Source organism: Liolophura sinensis, chromosome 11, assembly GCF_032854445.1.
Source record: "Liolophura sinensis isolate JHLJ2023 chromosome 11, CUHK_Ljap_v2, whole genome shotgun sequence".
Classification (NCBI taxonomy): domain Eukaryota; kingdom Metazoa; phylum Mollusca; class Polyplacophora; order Chitonida; family Chitonidae; genus Liolophura; species Liolophura sinensis.
Window position 1 is genome coordinate 23,638,111 of NC_088305.1, and position 22,628 is coordinate 23,660,738.

General features: G+C 39.0%; 1 protein-coding gene across 1 annotated transcript in view; it reads right to left on the reverse strand.

Moving 5' to 3' along the window:
* The window catches only part of LOC135478211 (deleted in lung and esophageal cancer protein 1-like), a 46,319-nt gene that overhangs the window by 16,875 nt on the left and 6,816 nt on the right, over window positions 1-22,628 (reverse strand). The window contains 22 exon segments of the mRNA XM_064758482.1: window positions 30-136; window positions 430-581; window positions 1,174-1,250; window positions 1,723-1,929; window positions 2,646-2,776; window positions 3,368-3,449; window positions 6,441-6,611; window positions 7,192-7,335; window positions 7,875-7,945; window positions 8,283-8,441; window positions 9,177-9,307; window positions 11,393-11,486; window positions 11,854-11,993; window positions 12,752-12,902; window positions 13,343-13,562; window positions 15,115-15,277; window positions 18,775-18,958; window positions 20,359-20,492; window positions 20,886-21,059; window positions 22,066-22,153; window positions 22,449-22,463; window positions 22,465-22,531. Coding sequence (XP_064614552.1) covers window positions 30-136; window positions 430-581; window positions 1,174-1,250; window positions 1,723-1,929; window positions 2,646-2,776; window positions 3,368-3,449; window positions 6,441-6,611; window positions 7,192-7,335; window positions 7,875-7,945; window positions 8,283-8,441; window positions 9,177-9,307; window positions 11,393-11,486; window positions 11,854-11,993; window positions 12,752-12,902; window positions 13,343-13,562; window positions 15,115-15,277; window positions 18,775-18,958; window positions 20,359-20,492; window positions 20,886-21,059; window positions 22,066-22,153; window positions 22,449-22,463; window positions 22,465-22,531 — 2,862 coding nt within the window.

The following is a 22,628-nucleotide window of genomic DNA, read 5'->3' on the forward strand; positions in this document are numbered from 1 at the left end:
TGTGTAACCATGTGTAAGATGCATCAAACCTGATGATTGGTTGCTGATTTGGATGAGCGGCAGTGAGCTGGAAGTTGAGGGGACAGCCAACCACATTCATTTGGACAGGGATAAGGACCGCCTCTAAATCTCCAACCTGAGGTAATCAACAAGGTAACAATATAGATGTACAAGGCTTAAGAGATGATGAACCCCAACAATTAACATTTTATATAATAAATAATAAAAAAAAAAAAACAGTCAAACAAAAAATAAAGGCAAATTCCATATGTTTTTATTAGAATAATTACCTACTGAAACAAAAAAGAATAAAACTGCAATATGCTATGCATGCTTTAAGTTAGAATTTCAAGAAATTTCAAAACTTAAACGCTGAATGCACTGCAATAATTTATGAGAAGTAGATGTTGCTATAGAAACAGATGTTACCTTGACAACCATGTTGTCGTTGTACTCTCCCCACATGTCACTGAAGCCTGTGACCTCAATGATCTCCTCTTGGAATGGCTTTATTTCTCCACAGGCAGGAAAGACGAGGAAGGCCGCTCCATTACCCTCCCTTAGCATGGTCTGACAAACCTCTGGAAACACATATGGCAAATGCATCCAATTCCTTTAGAAATCTTCACTACTACCTGTTCAAGTGTGGACAAAAACTTTAGCTCTTGAGAACTAACGATTGGAATGCCCAGATCAATACTGAATGTATCCAAATCCAAATCTAAATCTCTACATGTATCCAATAAACCGCACGGGAATAAAATTTAAAGGTTCTTCTTTACTTTATTGTAGACCAGATTGTTAAACAAAAGAAAACATATATATCCCTTTTCATGTGTCCTTTAATCTCTTTCCTACCGGAATAAGTACCCTATTAGTACTTGTGACTATTCACTGGGCCAGGTATGCACCAAAGCTTATTGGCCATGGAATGTTTGGGATTTATGGTTAATTAATAGAGGTCTGAGGTCCGTACTTTTAATACAATACCCCAAAAGGCCCCACTGTTCTAACCAGCTGGCTAAACAACTGGAAGATTGTACATATTATATATCCTGGTGCCAACTTTAGACAGAGCTGGCAAATGCCATAATACTGTACAATACCCTGGTAAGATTGTGTATGAGAATGTTTTATCCTGGTGTCAACTTTAGACAGCACTGGTATACAAACCCTGGTATGCCTTCGATGATGTTCTTGAGAATGGATCAGCCAAGTTGGGAGTCCGACTTAGGGTAACTCTTCTCTGTCTGAAGGTGAAAAAACACAAAACATTTAGAGGGATTGGAAATTCACATTGACATGTTAGACATAAGAATGCACAAAAATTATTTCGCAGTATTAAGTCTCCAATTTGAAAAGAGGTATAATTCGGGTAAAAAAAGTTGGTATGTATCTGACACACGTCTAAATGTGATACTGTGATTGATCGTAAATTTCACCCCCAAAAAGTGCATTTTTAGAGGCCAATAAATGTCATAATACATTATTTTTGATGTTGATATCATTTTATCTTCCAAAAGACATCAAATAACTAAAGAAATATCTGCACGAGAGCAATGGATGAAATTTTACATCAAACACAGCATATCTACCATATCTGCATTACCACTGAAGAGAAAATAAGTTGAAAAAAATTGAAACAATTTTAAAAGGCAGTAAATATTGTTCAAAAAGGCTTTCCATTTTGTTAGGTAAAAAACTTCAATGGATGATCCTTACCCTTTTTGCTGCCTAAACCCAGTGAACTGACCCTGACAGGCAGGGGTGGCATTGGGTGGGGTAGGTGGTTTGGCACAGAAATACTCCATGTTGATGGAGAATGGAGCTGTGACTCCCGACTCATTCATGATGTGCAGGTACTGTTTGGGAGTGTCACCCAAGTATGTCTCCTCGCCAAAGTTAAGTTTCAACTTCTCCATGAATTCACTGGAATGGCACAAATTTTTTTATGGCATTATCATGAATCTGCAATTTTACCACTCGCAGTTTTCTGATAGAGAATAAATACACAGTATAGCGTTAGTAAGCTTTGTAACATTAGATGGAATATTTATAAATTATTTTGTGGCTTTTCTGTCTCATTTGAAGGGGCTTTCTATTTGCTCATGTGAGAACCCTTGCTGGTTAGTTCAGCTATTTCTGAAACAGGCGATCAACGCCTGACGTATACATGAGGGTGGAGGTTCAACTCCACCTCTTGCTACCTGTAGTCACTGTACAAGTGAAAAAGTCCACAGTATGCATAAGGTGTTAAACAACCAATCAAATACATGTAAATAAGTCTTTGTATGTAAGTGTAGGCCATAAGAAAAGACACATTCTGTCAGCTGAAAATATGGACACAGAATCAGTGCCATAACTGATATTTGTATAATATAGAAAGAATGTGCATGTCTATGTATTTTACTGTAACTATTTCTTCAGTTTCGGGAATTTGTCAATATTTACATTTTTGTCCACCCTCAAAAACCATCAACCAATCCAACACACACAAACTACAACTGTTAAAACCACTTGCCCTGAAGAAATTTAACATGTCTGGGTGATGTGGACATGTGCTAATTTCGACCCCCTGATATACATTTACATGTATACATGTATATGGTTTGAATTGGTCTGGGCTGGTTCATTGTTATACTCACCTGGCACCCTGGCCTTCTAGGGAGACGCTGTAATTTACAGACAGCCCCTTAACTTGGCAGCTGACTTGTAAACACAGAGGATTGTCCATTCCCTCAATTAAACAAGGTACACGGATATCAGATAGCTCAGCCTGCAAATAAAATGTCAATGTTCTATGAAAAAAAAGCACATGCAAAATACTGAAAACATTCTTCTCTCCTTTCAGGTAAACATGCCCAAAAATTGTGACGGAATCATGGACAGGTAAAATTGCATTACAGAAAATGGTCAATGTAATCTTTTTTAAATAAATGTGGTCACAGAAAGTTCCCATACGTGGACATAGCGCTGAATCAAAACTTCAATTTTCAACCCACATAAAAAAAACTTTATTTAACTAGCCATTTAAATGTTAAATTTCAAATTTCTTTGAATTTTATATAAAAAACAAAATCTTATGTTTCAAAAACAAAACGTTTCTTTTTCTTATTATGATCATCACGATCATCTTATTTTATTTTAACAGGTCTCATTACCTTTTAATATTCTTTCAGGAGTGCATTTAAATCTGTTTCCAAAACTTTTTGCAAATAAAGTCATTTGCATTTTTCAGCAGTGTGTCCACTAATTTATTTTAAAACCTTCCTTAATACAGTGCAATACAAGTAAAAACATCTTGTGCACATTAAATGTGTCATATCTGTTCCAACCGATGTGTACTCTGAGTAGTCTACTATTGTACCTGTCTGTGAGCCCTGAAGTGTAGCGTGAGCTGGAGTTCTTCTCGTGGCTGTAGAATACCCTCACTAGGTTCCACTGTGAGGCTGACAAACTCGAGTTAGGGCCTTCTGCCTATAGAAGCACAATTTAAATATCTGCGAAATGGTGGAAACAACGTCAGCTACCTTCTGCCTACAGAAGCTCAGAGTAGTATTGGTAAAATGGTTGGAAACGTCAACAACCTTCCGCCTACAGAAGCTCAACGTAAATATCGATGAAATGGTGGTAACAACATCAGGAACCTTCTGCTACAGAAGCTCAACGTAAATATGGGGTGAAATGGTGGAAACAATGTCAGCATGATTCTGCCTACAGAAGCTCAACGTAAATATCGGTGAAAAGGTGGAACAACGTCAGCATCCTCCTGCCTAAAGAAGCTCAACGTAAATATCGGTGAAAAGGAAACTATTTCCTTGACTATATCATTGAACATTTCCTTGACTATATCTTTGCACATTTCCTTGACTATATCACTGAACATTTCCTTGACTATATCATTGAACATTTTCTTGACTATATCACTGAACAATTTCTTGACTATATCGTTGAACATTTCCTTGACTATATCACTGAACATTTCCTTGACTATATCGTTCAACATTTTCTTGACTATATCACTGAACATTTCCTTGACTATATCATTGAACATTTCCTTGACTATATCGTTGAACATTTCCTTGACTATATCATTGAACATTTCCTTGACTATATCACTGAACATTTCCTTGACTATATCACTGAACATTTCTTGACTATATCGATGAACATTTCCTTGACTATATCACTGAACATTTCCCTTGACTATATCACTGAACATTTCCTTGACTATATCGTTGAACATTTCCTTGACTATATCATTGAACATTTCCTTGACTATATCATTGAACATTTCCTTGACTATATCACTGAACATTTCCTTGACTATATCGTTGAACATTTCCTTGACTATATCACTGAACATTTCCTTGACTATATCACTGAACATTTCCTTGACTATATCATTCAACATTTCCTTGACTATATCATTGAACATTTCCTTGACTATATCACTGAACATTTCCTTGACTATATCACTGAACATTTCCTTGACTATATTGCTGAACATTTCCTTGACTATATCGTTGAACATTTCCTTGACAACATCATTAAACATTTCCTTGACTATATCGATGAACATTTCCTTGACTATATCATTGAACATTTCCTTGACTAAATCAGTTCAACATTTCCTTGACTATATCACTGAACATTTCCTTGACTATATCGTTCAACATTTCCTTGACTATATCACTGAACATTTCCTTGACTATATCGTTGAACATGTCCTTGACTATATCACTGAACATTTCCTTGACTATATCGTTGAACATTTCCTTGACTATATCCTTGAACATTTCCTTGACTATATCATTGAACTTTTCCTTGACTATATTGTTGAACATTTCCTTGACTATATCACTGAACATTTCCTTGACTATATCGTTGAACATTTCCTTGACTATATCGTTGAACATTTCCTTGACTATATCACTGAACATTTCCTTGACTCTGTCGTTGAACATTTCCTTGACTATATCGATGAACATTTCCTTGACTATATCGTTGAACATTTCCTTGACTGTATTACTGAACATTTCTTTGACTATATCACTGAACATTTCCTTGACTATATCGTTCAACATTTCCTTGACTATATCACTGAACTTTTCCTTGACTATATTGTTGAACATTTCCTTGACTATATCACTGAACATTTCCTTGACTATATCGTTCAACATTTCCTTGACTATATCGTTGAACATTTCCTTGACTATATCACTGAACATTTCCTTGACCATATCACTGAACATTTCCTTGACTATATCACTGAACATTTCCTTGACTATATCACTGAACATTTCCTTGACTATATCGATGAACATTTCCTTGACTATATTGATGAACATTTCCTTGACTATATCGTTGAACATTTCCTTGACTATATCCTTGAACATTTCCTTGACTATATCATTGAACATTTCCTTGACTATATCACTGAACATTTCCTTGACTCTGTCGTTGAACATTTCCTTGACTATATCGTTGAACATTTCCTTGACTATATCACTGAACATTTCCTTGACTCTGTCGTTGAACATTTCCTTGACTATATCGATGAACATTTCCTTGACTATATCGTTGAACATTTCCTTGACTGTATTACTGAACATTTCTTTGGACTATATCACTGAACATTTCCTTGACTATATCGTTCAACATTTCCTTGACTATATCACTGAACTTTTCCTTGACTATATTGTTGAACATTTCCTTGACTATATCACTGAACATTTCCTTGACTATATCGTTCAACATTTCCTTGACTATATCGTTGAACATTTCCTTGACTATATCACTGAACATTTCCCTTGACCATATCACTGAACATTTCCTTGACTATATCACTGAACATTTCCTTGACTATATCACTGAACATTTCCTTGACTATATCGATGAACATTTCCTTGACTATATCACTGAACATTTCCTTGACCATATCACTGAACATTTCCTTGACTATATCACTGAACATTTCCTTGACTATATCACTGAACATTTCCTTGACTATATCACTGAACATTTCCTTGACTATATCGTTGAACATTTCCTTGACTATATCACTGAACATTTCCTTGACTATATCACTGAACATTTCCTTGACTATATCATTGAACATTTCCTTGACTATATCGCTGAACATTTCTTTGACTATATCACTGAACATTTCCTTGACTATATCGTTGAACATTTCCTTGACTATATCATTGAACATTTCCTTGACTATATCGCTGAACATTTCTTTGACTATATCACTGAACATTTCCTTGACTATATCGTTGAACATTTCCTTGACTATGTCGTTGAACATTTCCTTGACTATATTGATGAACATTTCCTTGGCTATACCAATGACTATTTTCTTGGTAAATTCAATGACTACTTCTGGACTATGTCAGTTAACATTTCCCAGACTATATTCTAGAACATTTCCAGACTATTTCCTTGAGTCACCTTCTGCCACTGGTACTTGCGTCTTCATCAGTGTCTGGTTCAGCAGAGTGACCTCCCTTGTCAGGGGAACCTCCAGGTAGACCTCATCCAGATGGAGGTCACTAGACAGCAGACATGCCTGGGGTAGCTGTACCTCACCACACACACCAAGCGTACTGTAACAGAGAAAAGAGGAAGAGATATCAGAGTGAAATATGTATGGTGACCCCCAGGGTAGACCTCATCCAGGCAGAGGTCACTAGACGGCAGACATGCCTGGGGTAGCTGTACCTCACCACACACTGAGTGTACTGTAACAGAGAAATGAGGCATAGATATAAAGTAGACTATATCTACAAATGTGATACTGAATTCTGGAGACCGTTATTGCCAAATGCTATTTGGTGAATGCCACATGATCAATTAAACATTTTCTAAACAAATACATTAAACTAAGGTATATGTATAATATGAGCTTACAAAAAGTGTTTGAAGTCAAAATTCTTGCAATTTCCCCTTCTCCTGTACAGAAGTTGAGATCAGATTACCAGCCACTCGCAGGCAAGACAGGTTTTGATTCTTCTGTTCTATAAGCCGTGGGTTAGAAGACCATCTGATTGCATCTTCAGAATTACAACAAGAGTGACATACATATCTACAACTATATAGTTGGATACTAAAAGTTCCAGATCAATTTTGACCTTTTATCCAACACTAACACGTAGCACATGACCAGTACATCTGTTAATAACTCACCAATCCTGTCCATCTGCAACCAGCACCCGGAACATGGTTTTCAACGACTGGGCATGAGTTGGCGTGAAGGTAACTGTCAAGGTCTGACTCGCCAGGGGTTTGAGGTCACCAGAGTCTGGGCTGAAGGTGAATTGGGGAGGGAGTCTACAAGGACATGACAAAAAGAAGCAGACGCACTGATTAAACACCGACATGGCTCAGTACTTAGCCCACTGCTAATACGCTCCTCACAATCAGCTTCAACACACAGTTAATCATTTCTAATGTTATGGAAATAATCACCTATTAATTAATTCATCCTGCGGCACTATACAGTTACCTGAATTAAATTATACAGATGTCTATTACCTAGAAGTATGCAACTTCTCTACAGCTAGTCTCTGCAGTATTTACACTTTATGAATAAAGAGACGTCCATCACCTAGAGGTATGAAACTTCCCTATGAAAATTACGACAACAGAGAGTTTTGTAAAAGGACAACAATGTCTTTGATAGTAACTGTTTTAAAGTTGACTGGAAATATAAAAATAGTCACTGGGTTATTAACTGCAGAGCGAAAAGCATAGTTTTTAAATACAGAATGTAATGTGTAACGTAACACTAGCTACAGGGAAGATGCCAACTTCTAGGTACCGGTAATGGACTTCTGACAGTTATATAATCACAGATAGCATAACCTCACTCTTCTACACTACACTGCAGGTTCTGACAGCTGGACCACCACTTGGGATGATTTCCCGTGGAATTTACTGACTGAATATAATCAGTCCTGTTGCCACAGTAACCTTCAGATGGCACCATTCTATACATGACATTTATACAAATAGCATCTTTCAAACAGCTTTAGTACCAAGATTATTTTCTCCTAAATCACATACCGCGACATCATTTCATTTTACAAAATTTTTGTGATCATTTATTGCATATAAAAATGTCACATCAATTATTAATGATCACAGTGAATTAATTTCAAAATATTAACACATATTTGCATTCACTGTATGCCATACCTTAAAACAACGATTTCCAAGCAAGTGTAAAGAAAAAAGCAGTTTCAAAGCAGAATCTGTTTAATTAATACAGTGCTTACAGATTCATCTTCTATCTCCTCCAGCTTTGTCCATTCCTCTATACGCCAGCTGGTGGTAACCTGGCACATGTTGGTGAGAGTAATCTCCCTTGTAATGGACTGACCAAGATGGGCCAGGCCAAAGTTCACATCAGGTTCCTCGATACATATCTCTGGGCCCTGTAATCAAACAAAAATGATATCAACAAACAATAAGTTATCAGAAAACATAGCATCACTTAACAAACATGTCTAAGTGACCAGGTCAAATTTATTTATTTATTGGGTAGGTGTTTTACGCCCTACTCAAGAATATTTCCCTTATACGACATAGTCCAGCATTATGGTGGGAGGAAACCGAGCAGAGCCCAGAAGGAAACCCACGACCATCCACAGGTTGCTGACAGATCTTCCAACATAAGTTTGGAGAGGAAGCCAGCATGAGCTGGACTTGATTTCACTTCAACCGCACTGATGAGAGGCCCTTGAGCCTTTGCACTGCGCTGGTGTGCTAACTGGCCACGAAGGACCCTAAAACCCGTCTAAAGATTGATATTAAATCAAAAGAGCATAATCAAGTGAACACATACACCTAACCTGGAATACAACAAGTCTATTATGAAGTTGGACCATATACACATCAATCAGTCAATTCTATGTGTGCACTGGCTACTTCCTATAACAACCACACTTGCCAACATCATCACAATACCTCGGTGAGCTCTTAGTAAAAATGACACATATAACACTGATGTTACCAATGGAACAACAAGACAAAAAACTATAAAGGGTTAAAATTAAAAGAATGCAGGCGTTTTTCTACATGTCCCATATACATGACATCAGTCTTCATCAGTAATGCCTGCATGTAATAAATGTTTCACTTGCATGCCATTGCATGTTTTGCTGTTTCACCTTGAACTCTGCCTCCACGTGCAGGTGAACTGGTTCCTGTAGGTTGTCCACAAAACACAGCAGGGTCTGGTCAATCTTCCCTGGGTGCGAGCCCGTGATGCTCAGCTCCAAATCCAGAGCCATGCCAGGACCTGTACACACATCGGGATAAAAGTCATCATTACTTATTTACTTTATACACGCTGTAATTCTTCTCGGATTTCTGACAATTTCAACTATCCCTGTCCAGGTATATAAACTTCTGAGAACCACGCTGAAGGAGGCATACCTTGAAATATATGCAGCTTTTTGCAAAGCAGTGCTTGGGTTTAATGGCAGGTTCTACACCCATCAATGTAATACGATTATAGAGCGAAATCTATAGCATTGTCTTAGTTTCTTGAAACATTTGGGCTCCAAACTGTTTTTCATGCCCAAACTAATCCATATGTATTGAAGTAACAAGTAATTTAAACCCAAAACATGAAAATTTATCAATAGAAAGATTAGTTTTGACACACATATTTTTTTCAATTAAAGAAGAGAAAGCTCTCAATGGGGTTCATTTTATTAATTTTAAAAAATTCTTCACACAATCTTGGGGTACATGTAAGTAACTTCCACTACTTTGTCTAGATAAGGTCATAGTTTAATATGACAGCTTGGGTCCCTTCTTTTCATTTCTTAGCTTGATTAGTGTTACATGTAAACTAGTATTTCTGACTTCTAAATAAGTTTTCTGGTTTTTGGTTGGGGAATACAGTGTGCTGAGTGAATCAACCTTCCTGACTTAAAGCCACAGCTGAGATGGATCAAGTCTGGTACCTGATAACCATGACAACTTCCTCACTTAAAGCCACAGCTGAGATGGATCAAGCCTGCTACCTGATAACCATGACAACTTCCTCACTTAAAGCCACAGCTGAGATGGATCAAGCCTGCTACCTGATAACCATGACAACTTCCTCACTTAAAGCCACAGCTGAGATGGATCATGCCTGCTACCTGATAACCATGACAACTACCTGACACTGGCCAGGGGCTAACGAACCAAGAAAACAAGACCTTATCCAAATGAAGCCACGAGAGCCAATCACTCCTTCTTAAGACCGTAACAGACTTTGTACACCATACTGAACTCTAAAGTCAGTGACATTGTTTACGGGCCATTCTTTAAATAGATATTTGCAATCTTCTACTCTGATATATTTACCAATCATGAAGAGGAGAAACGACTTGACTAAAATTGTAAAATTCATTTCGTCTAAAGCAGGCTCACAATGGGCTTACAAGATAACGTACAATTCAGCTGAAATGCAAATCAACCTATGCATAAAAGCTGTTGATCTGCCATGCTAATTACATGCACCTTTACTTGGCTATTGATGTATAGCTCATATATAACTGGACTCTCACTACAGCTTATAACGTCAGTTAGCCTGGATTCCAATGCTCGCCACTGCTCTCTAATCGAGTGAGTGAGTGCTTGGGGTTAAACGTCGTACTCAACAATTTTTCAGTCATATGACGACGAAGGAATCCTTAGGGTGCATGTACGTGTAATGTGCCTCCTTCTTGCAGGACGGATTTCCACTCCTCTTTTATTTAGTGCTGCTTCACTGAGACGATTTACCGAAGGCAAGTAAGCTGCCCCGCCCGAGCCATTATACTGATACGGGTCAACCAGTCATTGCACTATCCTCTTCATGCTGAACACCAAGCGAGGAAGTTACAACTTCCTCTTTTAAAGTGTTAGGTGTGACTCGATCAAGGATTGATCCTGGATCTACTGGTCCCGAAGCAGATGCTCTACCAGCTGTGCTATTCGGGCCAGTAATCGAGTGAGTGAGCGAGTACAGGGGATTAAACATCGTGCTTAACAATTCTGCAGTTATATGATGACGAAGGAGTTCATACAAGAGTGCAAACCATGAACCTCCTTGTTGCATGATGGATTTTCATCACTCTTTTATCTAGTGCTGCTTCACTGAGATGACTTACCAAAAGCAAGTAAGCCACCCCGTCCAAGCCATTATATTGATACAGGTCAACCAGTCATTGCACTTTCCCTTAACGCTAAATGCCAAGCGTGGCAGCTACAACATTCTCTTTTAAAGTCGTGACCCCACCCAGGATTGACCCTGGATCTCCCACCCTAGAAGCGGATGCTCTACCAAATGAGCCATCAGGGCTGGTGCACTCTAATCAAAGAACTAGCTGAAAATGAATTGACTTACCCAGCTCTCCAAAAGATGGTTCCACTTCTAGGATGTGATCCTCTGTATAGGAGCGCCAGTGGAACACGATTCCACTGTAGCTGTGGTTCACCAGCTGAGGGTGGGATGGGAAGAACAAGACACATAAGAGTGAGCTTGAATATTTGTGAGACAACCTCAGTCATAATTCTGTTTGAATCGAATCAGATGTGAAAGTAACAACCTGTTAATATATACAGAATCTAATGTGCTTGGCTGATATGAGAAATAGGCAATACCAGGCCATTCCTGGCCAAAGATGAATTTTAGGTATGGGAGATTTATTCAGGCATGATAAAGGCTGCAACGTAGTGGCTTTCTAACAGTATCTCGACTGTCAGCCAATCAGCATCGATTCTGTATCCCTTTAATAAAAGTTTTTTAATTCTTGAAGTTAAACGAACATAAATTGAAAACCGGGATCCACTAAACTGTTAACTCACCACGACTTGTTTCTTGACTGTGACCCCCACTAAAAATGTGCCAGGAATAATCATAGCATATGGATGAAGAACGACATTCAAGGGGACACACTTCCCCTTCACCTCCACTTCTAGGACTGTTTTATCCTCGAACGCAGGCACTGGAGCAACACAGACATAGATGGTAAGTCTAAAACTGTTGTGAACATGATGTAAAATGACAGAGCTTCAAAAATCAACAACATTTATACATATGCAGCCCAGTGAACTAATTACTCAGACTTTTTATTGTGATCATCAGTGACAATTCCGCATTTGTTTACATATTTGCTAAATGGCATGTTCAATCCATTATTGTAGCAATGACTTGTATGTATATATGTACTGTGTCTTCTTGTGGCAGGGAGATTCCATGTTACCAAAGTGCTGCTGCCACTGAACTATCATGCCGAAGACACCAGACATGACACCCCTACCCAGTCACATTATACTGACACCAGGACAACCAGTCATGTTTTCTTGCTCTAACCTCTCAGTGCCAAGTGGCAAGCAAGGCAGCAAACAAGTACCATTTTTAACATCTTTGGTATGACCCGACCTGGGTTTGATCCCGGGTTTCCTTGACTTCGAGCATTGATTTTGTAAATCTAATACTATAATCATGGCCAGGAACTAACCTAAACCCGTTACAGCATAAAGGTAAAGAAAAATCACATCACATCCCTGAACTAAAATTGTAAAGCAGAAATCTGCATACATGACGGTTTATTAACTAATCCCACAATGTGGCCTAGTGCTTAAATGTTGGTCTAATTAAATTCAGACCAACATTTTAGCTAGATCAGCCATCCAGCAGTGATCCTCATTTAACAGACACACATTATGACTAAATACAAACAGTAAGATCTGATGCACTTACTGGATGCAAGCAGACTACTGTCAGAAGTTTTCTCCCTAGCTTCCGATTCAGTTGACATGACTGATGACACCTCTGACAGGGAGGACACATCTGGCGGGGTGGGAGGAATCTGCTTCAGCTGCATGTGTAACACACTGGAGAAATCCCCTACCTGTGGCAAAACAAATGGTAGCAAAATGTACACAAATGGTGGCAAAATGTACAGAAATGGTGGCAAAATGTACACAAATGGTCCAAAAAATGTTCACTAAGAGTGACCAATGTATACATACATCCAAAATGTGCTCGCAGAGAGAAAATAAAAGATAATTCTCAAACAATGCCAACTCAAAAATAAAGATTAGAATTTTTAAGGTTTTTGTTCATCGTATAAATACATGTAAACTTTTGCATTTAGGATTAGGCAAGAAATAATGTGTGCACACTTATTCCTTAGCATGTGCAGACCCGTTTTCCATTAATTCCTTTCTTTCTTTCTTCCTCCCTAACCTCTGACCAGTAAGGTTACATTGCTGCCAAGCTGCCAAGTTAAGGCTTGCCTACCAGCCATGTCCAAATTAAAGATTAATAACAAATGAATAAAAATATTACCTTAGGCGGGGCAAAGGTGACCTTGAACTCCATGGTGTCATCTGCAGGCAATATGCCACTGGAAGGGTGAATGCTGAAGACCGAGTCAATGTCGCTCACCCTCCCAGAGGCCAGTCTCATAGTAGTTGCAGTCTCCTCATCTGAGTTATCTGCACCTGGTAAGACTGGTGTCTTCAGCAAAGGTTTGTAGATGTCCCACACAAAGTGCATGTTAACATTACTGAAAAAAAAAAAAAAAAAAAAGGACAGGATTTAAATTACAAGTTTAACTTAACAATGATCACAGTTGCATATTTTGATATACATGAAACCCACAACCATCTGCAGGTTGCTGCAGACCTACCCACGTACAGCTGGAGGGGAAGCCAGGAGTTTGTTGAAGCTATCTGCTGAAGGACACCGCTAACAAAATTAATGCAATGTACATTGTGTGGACAATCATATAAAAAATAAAATTTTGTTTACAAGTAAATAAAGCTCTGCTGGAGCTGCTATGTATTTCTCAACTAAACAGTAATCATTCTATTGAACCATGGCTAGAGTTAATGGAAATTCATTACAAATGTTTTAAATAAACTAGATCACATGTATTGCCATTGGTAAATTTGAATGTCTAACAATGTCAGAATTATACAGACACATCACAAATTCAGTGAAAGACAAAAGGCCTCCTCTCAATTACACCTATTTTCACACCAAAGCAGCTATGGTGTAATGCAGGAAGTGAGACTTTGTCCACTGCAGTGTGTACATTACTTGTATGTCATGATAGGGGGGACTATGTCTGAGGCAATAGCTGGTCAAAAATCATGACGTGTCGCAGAAATGTCAATATATTGAATATGTACACTCGACAGAGTTCGTTGATTTAATTATTTATTTATTTATTTATTTATTTGATTGGCGTTTTAAGCTGTGCTCAAGAATATTTCACTTATACAATGGCGGCCAACCTTATGGTGGGAGGAAACCGGGCAGAGCACTGGGGAAACCCATGACCATCCGAGGGTTTTTGGCAGACCTTCCCACATACAGCCGGAGAGGAAGCCAGGAGTTCATTAAAGCTCTCTATTGTAGGACACATGTTCGTGTATTTTATTCGGTAGTGGATTTCTAAATTTCCTCGAAATGACTTTAGAAGGTCTATGCTGGGATTTCAGTCTTGTCAGTGTATGTACTTGGTGAACTTACATTTGGTTCTTGATCTCCATGGTTTTGTCAGTGTATGTGTTTGGTAGACTCATTTGGTTCTTGATCTCCACAGTCTTGTCAGGGTATGTGTTTGGTAGACTTACATTTGGTTCTTGATCTCCACAGTCTTGTCAGGGTATGTGTTTGGTAGACTTACATTTGGTTCTTGATCTCCACAGCCTTCTCAGGGTATGTGTTTGGTAGACTTACGTTTGGTTCTTGATCTCCACGGTCTTGTCAGGGTATGTGTTTGGTAGACTTACCTTTGGTTCTTGATCGCCACAGTCTTGTCAGGGTATGTGTTTGGTAGACTTACGTTTGGTTCTTGATCTCCACGGTCTTGTCAGGGTATGTGTTTGGAAGACTTACGTTTGGTTCTTGATCTCCACGGTCTTGTCAGGGTATGTGTTTGGTAGACTTACGGTTGGTTCTTGATTGCCACAGTCTTGTCAGGGTATGTGTTTGGTAGACTTACGTTTGGTTCTTGATCTCCAAAGTCTTGTCAGTGTATGTGTTTGGTAGACTTACGTTTGGTTCTTGATCTCCATGGTCTTGTCAGGGTATGTGTTTGGTAGACTTACGTTTGGTTCTTGATCTCCACGGTCTTGTCAGTGTAGGTGAAGGGATTGAGCTCCTCAAACTTGATGAGGTGTTGAGCAGTCACATCACAGATTTCCCCAGGCTCCTGGGATGATTCACCTCCCTCAATCGCTGCTAGCTTCACCCCAGCCAGCTGGGCCTCACCTAAAGGTTCATATAAATTTCTTTATTGAACATTTTTTATCATCCTAGTCAAAGATTTTTCACCAATATGACGGTGGTCAGTTTCTCTGGTGGAGGAAACCTTAACATTTCAGCAAATGACAGAATGCCCTATCAGCCAAACAAGCATCGATTCAACTTGAACCCTTTATGTCATCAAGGGTCAACAAGCACTGAAAGCAGGTGAATCTACAGATTGTCCAAGGTCGGGTTTGAACCCACACCTCATATATCCTTATGACTGTAAGACAAATGCCTTTAACCACCGACTGCTTCCAGGTTTGTATTCAAGGGGTAAAATAAGTAAAATATATGATAGAATCAGCTAAAGTATATTCACAAGTAGTAGAATTTTTGATATAGGCTAAACAGGTGAGAGTAGCATTTGTCTAGTTTTGTTTTTTTTAAGTCTGACATAAGTATATTCTCAACTCAGACTGGAGGTTCTCCTACTGGCCAGGCAGGCCTTGGGCCCTCTGAACATGTACATAAACTTTCTAGCATGATGCTGATTTATTAATTTGATAGTTTTATGCCATTCTTCAAAACATTTTGACTTACATCATGTATATGACAACAGACAGCATTATAATGGGAGGAAACAGGGGCAGAGTCTGAAGGAAACCAATGACCATCTGCAGGTTGTTGGTAGACCTTCTTTTGCATGACAGGACAGGAAGTTAGCATCAGCTGAACTTGAACTCAAATCAATCACATTGGTCATTGTGCTTCGCTAGCACGCTAACCACTAGGTCACAATAATGCTGATGACTTGACATTGTATACTGGATATCTCCCTTAGAACACTACCAATGACTTGACATTGTATACTGGTTGTCTCCCTTAGAACACTGCCAATGACTTGACACTGTATCTTGGATTTTTTTTTTTTTTTTTTTTTTTTTGATTGGTGTTTTACGCCGTACTCAAGAATATTTCACTTATACGACGGCGGCCAGCATTATGGTGGGTGGAAACCGGGCAGAGCCCGGAGGAAACCCACGACCATCCGCAGGTTGCTGACAGACCTTCTCACGTACGGCCGGAGAGGAAGCCAGCATGAGCTGGACTTGAACTCACAGCGACCGCATTGGTGAGAGACTCCTGGGTCATTACGCTGCGCTAGCGCTTTAACCGACTGAGCCACGGAGGCCCCTGTATCTTGGATATCTCCCTTAGAAGACTACCAATGGCTTGACACTGTATACTGGATATCTCCCTCAGAACACTACCAATGACTTGATATTGTATACTGGATATCTCCCTTAGAACACTGCCAATGACTTGACATTTTATACTGGATATCTCCCATAGAACACTACCAATGACTTGACATTGTATACTGGATATCTCCCTAAGAACACTACCAATGACTTGACATTGTATACTGGATATCTCCCTTAGAACACTGCCAATGACTTGACATTGTATACTGGATATCTCCCTAAGAACACTACCAATGACTTGATATTGTATACAGGTTGTCTCCCTTAGAACACTACCAATGACTTGACACTGTATCTTGGATATCTCCCTTAGAACACTACCAATGGCTTGACATTGTATACTGGAGTTCTCCCTCAGAACACTACCAATGACTTGATATTGTATACAGGATATCTCCCTTAGAACACTACCAATGACTTGACATTGTATACTGGATATCTCCCTAAGAACACTGCCAATGACTTGACATTGTATACTGGATATCTCCCTAAGAACACTAGCAATGACTTGACATTGTATACTGGATATCTCCCTTAGAACACTACCAATGACTTGACATTGTATACTGGATATCTCCCTTAGAACACTACCAATGACTTGATATTGTATACTGGATATCTCCCTTAGAACACTGCCAATGACTTGACATTGTATACTGGATATCTCCCTAAGAACACTACCAATGACTTGACATTGTATACTGGATATCTCCCTAAGAACACTGCCAATGACTTGACATTGTATACTGGATATCTCCCTAAGAACATTACCAATGACTTGACATTGTATACTGGATATCTCCCTAAGAACACTGCCAATGACTTGACATTGTATACTGGATATCTCCCTAAGAACACTACCAATGACTTGACATTGTATACTGGATATCTCCCTTAGAACACTGCCAATGACTTGACATTGTATACTGGATATCTCCCTTAGAACACTACCAATGACTTGACATTGTATACTGGATATCTCCCTTAGAACACTGCCAATTACTTGACACTGTATACTGGATATCTCAATGACTTGACATTGTATACTGGATATCTCCCTTAGAACACTGCCAATGACTTGATATTGTATACTGGATATCTCCCTTAGAACACTGCCAATTACTTGACACTGTATACTGGATATCTCCCTTAGAACACTACCAATGACTTGACACTGTATACTGGATATCTCCCTTAGAACACTGCCAATGACTTGATATTGTATACTGGATATCTCCCTTAGAACACTGCCAATGACTTGACATTGTATACTGGATATCTCCCTAAGAACACTGCCAATGACTTGACATTGTATACTGGATATCTCCCTAAGAACACTACCAATGACTTGACATTGTATACTGGATATCTCCCTAAGAACACTACCAATGACTTGACATTGTATACTGGATATCTCCCTTAGAACACTACCAATGACTTGACATTGTATACTGGATATCTCCCTAAGAACACTACCAATGACTTGACATTGTATACTGGATATCTCCCTTAGAACACTGCCAATTACTTGACAATGTATACTGGATATCTCCCTTAGAACACTACCAATGACTTGACATTGTATACTGGATATCTCCCTTAGAACACTACCAATGACTTGACATTGTATACTGGATATCTCCCTTAGAACACTGCCAATTACTTGACACTGTATACTGGATATCTCCCTAAGAACACTACCAATGAATTGACACTGTATACTGGATATCTCCCTTAGAACACTACCAATGACTTGAAATTGTATACTGGATATCTCCCTTAGAACACTGCCAATGACTTGACATTGTATATTGGTTATCTCCCTTAGAACACTGACATTACTGTATAATGTTCTTGATTTATCTATTTACTTATTTATTAAATTGGTGTTTTTACACCGTACTTAAGAATATTTTGACATATATGACAATAACATTAAAACATACAATGGGAAGACTGGCTGTATGAAAATCCTTGAATTTTTCCCAACAGCTGTTCAATCGAACATCTTCAAACTCATCAGGTATACTGCTCAGGACTGAAGGATGAGCAGAGTTCATCAGGATTCAAAGTAGTGTGGTGTATGCAAATTGAACAATGTTGGTATCACAAACCAGTTGCTGGGTTGAAAGTGAAAGTGATCTGACCTGATCAATTTTTCCTGGGTGTACAACTGCAAAGTACTATCCTAATTAATAATGATTTTTATTACCTAATCCACCATTAGTAATGCGAAATGTAATAATCTCCTACCTTTTACTTTGAAATGTTTGACTTGACAGTTGTCACAGACCATGGTGATTTCCTCCGTGTACTCTCTAACTTGGGAGGGATGAAAAGCTACCTCTATGATGGTCTTCTGACCGGCTTGAAGTTCAAACACTGAAGGTCTCACTTCGAAGGGAGGTAATGACACTATGCCACTCTTCATCGAGGACTGATGGCAGGAAAATCAAACCACAATAATAATTAAGCATCTTTATAGAATGAAAAGTTCATACAAAAAAGCAAGGTGAAAAAATCATTTTAATCAGGCCAAACAGGTAAGAGACATATTAACCCCTTCCTGTGATTAATGACAGGTAAGAGGCATAATTCTTTCTGTGTTTAAAGAGATAAGGGCAATAACTCTTTCTCTGCTTAGTAAGAGGGAAGGGGCATAACTCTTTCTCTGTTCACTGAGCATACTCCTCAACAGCACATGTGCCGCTCTCTAACTTTCGCTTTACATCACTGCCCCCTATAGCAAATTTTGGATAGAAATCTTGAACAACACCAATGTCAGGAGGTCAACGCTAAGGCAGGAAGTGATGTCAGAAAACACAAACAATCGGTGTCAACCTTCGTCTCCAATAGTACTTTATACATATGGATTCTCCTTACCTCGAGTGTGTGCAACATGATCCTAACCAAAATCTAAAACAATTTTACTGAGGGATGTTGATTAAACAGTTCCATAGGGGAGGACAAAAGTGATGATGCTAAGACTAAACAAGTCTACAGGCTCCAAACTTATCTACTGATGGCAGTGACGTAAATCCAAAGGTAGAGAGCAGCACATGACCTGTTGAGGCGTATGTTTAATAAGAGGTCAGGGGTGTAACTCTTTCTCTGTGTAATGACCGGCCCGGATAGCACAGTTGGTAGAGCGTCCGCTTCGGGACCAGTAGATCCAGGATCAATCCTTGATCGAGTCACACCTAACACTTTAAAAGAGGAAGTTGTAACTTCCTCGCTTGGCGTTCAGCATGAAGGGGATAGTGCAACGACTGGTTGACCCGTATCAGTATAATGGCTCGGGCGGGGTGGCTTACTAGCCTTCGGTAAGGCGTCTAAGTGAAGCAGCACTAAATAAAAGAGCGGTGGAAATCCGTCCTGCAACAAGGAGGCACATTACACATGCATGCACCCTAAGGATTCCTTCATCGTCATATGACTGAAAAATTGTTAAGTATGACGTTAAACCCCAAGCACTCACTCACTCACTCTGTGTAATGAGAAGTAAGGGGCATAACTCTTTGTTCAATGAGCATTAGCAATATCAGAAATAGGGAAAGCTGGATTTGAGGCCTTATGGGGGCCATAGAGCAACAAATGCTGACGAACACAACTTTAGTCAACATTTGTTCTTACAATCATACATGTACTTTACTTTAAGTCTGTGGCTAAGCAGATCAATGTCGGCATCAGACAGTCTTAGAGAGCCACACTTTACCTGACATCTGTCATCACAGCCATACTTACCTTAAAGTTTGTGGCAGGCCAGAACGATGTGGGCATCAGACAGTCTTAGAGAGCCACACTTTACCTGACATCTGTCATCACAGCCATACTTACCTTAAAGTTTGTGGCAGGCCAGAACGATGTGGGCATCAGACAGAATCGGCCGGGCCCTCCCTCATTGGTCACCAGGAAATGGGCGATATGCAGGTCTCCAACCAGACAGAAACCTACATCTAGCTCGGGGGGCACTGCCCGAAAAACAACACAGCACAACACAGGGGTACTAGATGTAGCACAGAAGGGGGCATCAGTGCATCCAAGACCATGTAAAATTATGTGTGATTTAATGGTAATCATAAAAGGTTAATCACAGGGCATGACAACTATGTTAAAAACTCCACAAAATTACAAGGATTTACATGAACGTTCATATTTCGTCATATTTCTCACAACTTCTTTCAAAAAATACATTGTCTAAGGTGTAGTGCCATAAGGCAATGTGATTTAAGTTAAGGTAACTTTTAAGGAAAGTTATAAAAAAATCAGTAAGAAAATGGGTCCAGTGCTTTGTCTTTTTTCAGCTGTAGAGAATGCTGTTATTGCTACACGTGAACAGTGAATACTGTAGCTGATCAACTCACGTGACAAGACAGGTGGGGGTCTTCTTCCCTGAAGCTGGATCAACATGGGTCTTGAAGACTGAGTCTGTACCTTTATAACATCATCATAGTCCCCCAAGGAGTCGGGGTTAAACCTGATGGTGTAGTGACAGCTCATGCCCGGGGCAACCAATCCCTGTTCTCCAGGGAACTGTCCTGTAAGGAGGAAACTGGGCTTAATACAGCAGAAAAAATGAGCTTAATACACGAGATGGGGGATTAGCCTAATACATCTGGAATGCTGAGTTTAATACAGAGGGACAGCTGAGCATAATACTGAGGGAAAGCTGAGCTGATAGAAAATTGAATACAATGTTGAAAAACTGAGCTTAGGTAATAGGTAAAATTCAGTCCAATACAGAGTACAGAGATGATATTTACTTTAATACTGAGAGCTTAATACAGAAGGGAAATTGAGCTTAATGCTAATGGGGAAAATGAGCTTAACACTGAGCCAAAGATGAGCTCAAGAAAGAGGGAATGCTGAAGGTAAACTGAGCTTAACACTAAGGGAAAATTGGACTTATTGAAAAGGAAGAATTAGGTTTAATACCAAGGGAAAATTGAACATGGTGTTGAAAAATGAGCTTAATAGGTAAAATTGAGTTCAATACAGAGAGGATATTTACCTCAATACTGAGGGGAAAATTGATACTAAGAGAAAATTAAGCTTAGCACTGAGGGAACACTGAGCTTAATACAGAAGGGAAACTGAGCTTAATGCGAATAGGAAAATGAGCTTAATACGAATGGGAAAATGAGACTTATGCGACTGGGAAAATGAGCTTAATGCGACTGGGAAAATGAGCTTAATACTGAGGAGAAAATGGTCTTAATACAGAGGAGAAAATGGTCTTAATAAAGAGGGAATGCTGAAAGTAAATTGAGTTTAATACTAAGGCAAGAATGAGCTTATCGCAGAGAGAAAATTAAGTTAACATGGAGGGGAAAATTAAAGTTAATATGGAGGGGAAAATTGAAGTTAATATGGAGGGGAAAAATGAAGTTAATAATGGAGGGGAAAATGATCTTAATACACAGGAAAACTGAGCTTAATACAGAGGAAAAATTGAGCTGAATACAGAGGGAAAATTTAGCTTACTACAGAAACGTGAGACTGCATCTAAGCGTGAGACTAAGCTAAGAAAACAAAAATTCTTACCAAGTCCAATGGAGAAGTATGGTGTGGTAGGGGGGAGAACTCTGCAGGGTCGTAAAACAGTTGTCACATTCTTCAGTTCTAACGTCATCTGTGACAAAAATCAGCACAATTCACGCTCATCTTGGTACAAATTTTCACCACACATGGTCTGTGTGTCTTCTACCCTGAGGAAGGTTGTTCTGTACCCATAACATTTTTTCCCATTATGATGAATACCGATATATACCATAGAAATAGTCATTTTATGTGAAAACTGACTGTTGACAGAACAGTGCAAAATATCAATCCTATAACAATAAAAGTATGAGTTCACTTTTTAAAGGACTATAATTTTTCTTCACCTTTCTCAACTTGAAAACAAACATGACATTGAGAGACTTTACCTCGTAGACTTGTCCCTACAGCATATTGGGAAAACGTGACAACTGGAGGAGAGGCAAGGAACACAACGGAGGGCTCTTTATGCCTGAAAAGTCAACGATTACAGCTACATGTACATACAGCAGTGCAGTTTGTCTCCAATCCTATCAGTATCACTGCGATTTTCAAAACTAAACTTCTTC